The following is an 850-nucleotide window of genomic DNA, read 5'->3' as shown; positions in this document are numbered from 1 at the left end:
ACGGTCGAACGCATTCGCAAACACACAACAACACACTTCGGATACAAAGTGCTCAGTCTGGCTCGACGCGGCCTGTCGGATCCTCCGGAGGAATTATGGGAGATAACAGAGCTGCAGAAGCTCAATCTCTCGCTCAATGCATTGCGATCCGTTCCATCGTCTGTGGGTTCCCTGCAGAACCTGCTGGTGCTCAATCTTTGGGGAAACCAGCTGACTAGTTTGCCTCCTGAAATCGGACGGCTTGGAAACCTGAAGGTGCTTTTTGCATGTCGTAACCGTCTGAGCGACGTTCCCGAAGAACTGGGTTCATGCACCAAACTGGAAGTGTTGAGTCTGGCCGGTAACCAGTTAACTAGTCTCCCTGCGTCGCTTTCAGCCCTCGCCGGATTAAAGAAGCTCAACCTGAGCCACAATCTCATCGCTCACATCCCCGGCTGCGTTTACAGCATGAAGAGCCTGGTGTTCCTGCAGCTGGCCTGTAATAGACTGGAAAACATCGCCGATCAGATCCAAGCGCTGGCCGAATTGAAGATCCTCATCGTCGAGGGAAACTGCATCCACGCGCTTCCCAAGATGCTCTGCCGTCTGACCAAGCTGGAGCTCCTCAACGTGGATTTCAACGACATCCAGAGCGTGCCGGCGGAGATGCACCGGCTGAGACGTCTGGAGAAACTGGCCTGCCATCCGCTGGATAAAGGTCTGCACATCAGACACAATCCTCTGCTGAAACCCATCAAAGAGGTTCTGGACGGAGACCTGCAGGCGCTCTACAGCTATCTGAAGGCCACGTGAAGCACTTGAAATCAGCCCAAGGCTTGCTTACCGTCTCTGAGAGATGCAGCTTTGGCTG

At 54.1% G+C, this 850-nt stretch overlaps 1 protein-coding gene across 1 annotated transcript; it reads left to right on the top strand.

Annotated features, from left to right (window-relative positions):
• LOC107579084 (leucine-rich repeat-containing protein 30-like) lies at positions 1 to 837 on the top strand (the record flags this gene model as incomplete). Its single annotated transcript, XM_016264959.1, has 1 exon — positions 1 to 837. A coding segment is annotated over one exon (792 nt), but the record flags the coding sequence as incomplete, so codon positions are not given.
• Positions 838 to 850: the final 13 nt, after the last annotated feature.

This window comes from Sinocyclocheilus grahami, unplaced genomic scaffold (assembly GCF_001515645.1).
Source record: "Sinocyclocheilus grahami isolate Dianchi unplaced genomic scaffold, SAMN03320097.WGS_v1.1 scaffold14031.1, whole genome shotgun sequence".
Taxonomy (NCBI): Eukaryota; Metazoa; Chordata; class Actinopteri; order Cypriniformes; family Cyprinidae; genus Sinocyclocheilus; species Sinocyclocheilus grahami.
This window is presented reverse-complemented; position numbering and strand designations above follow the sequence as displayed.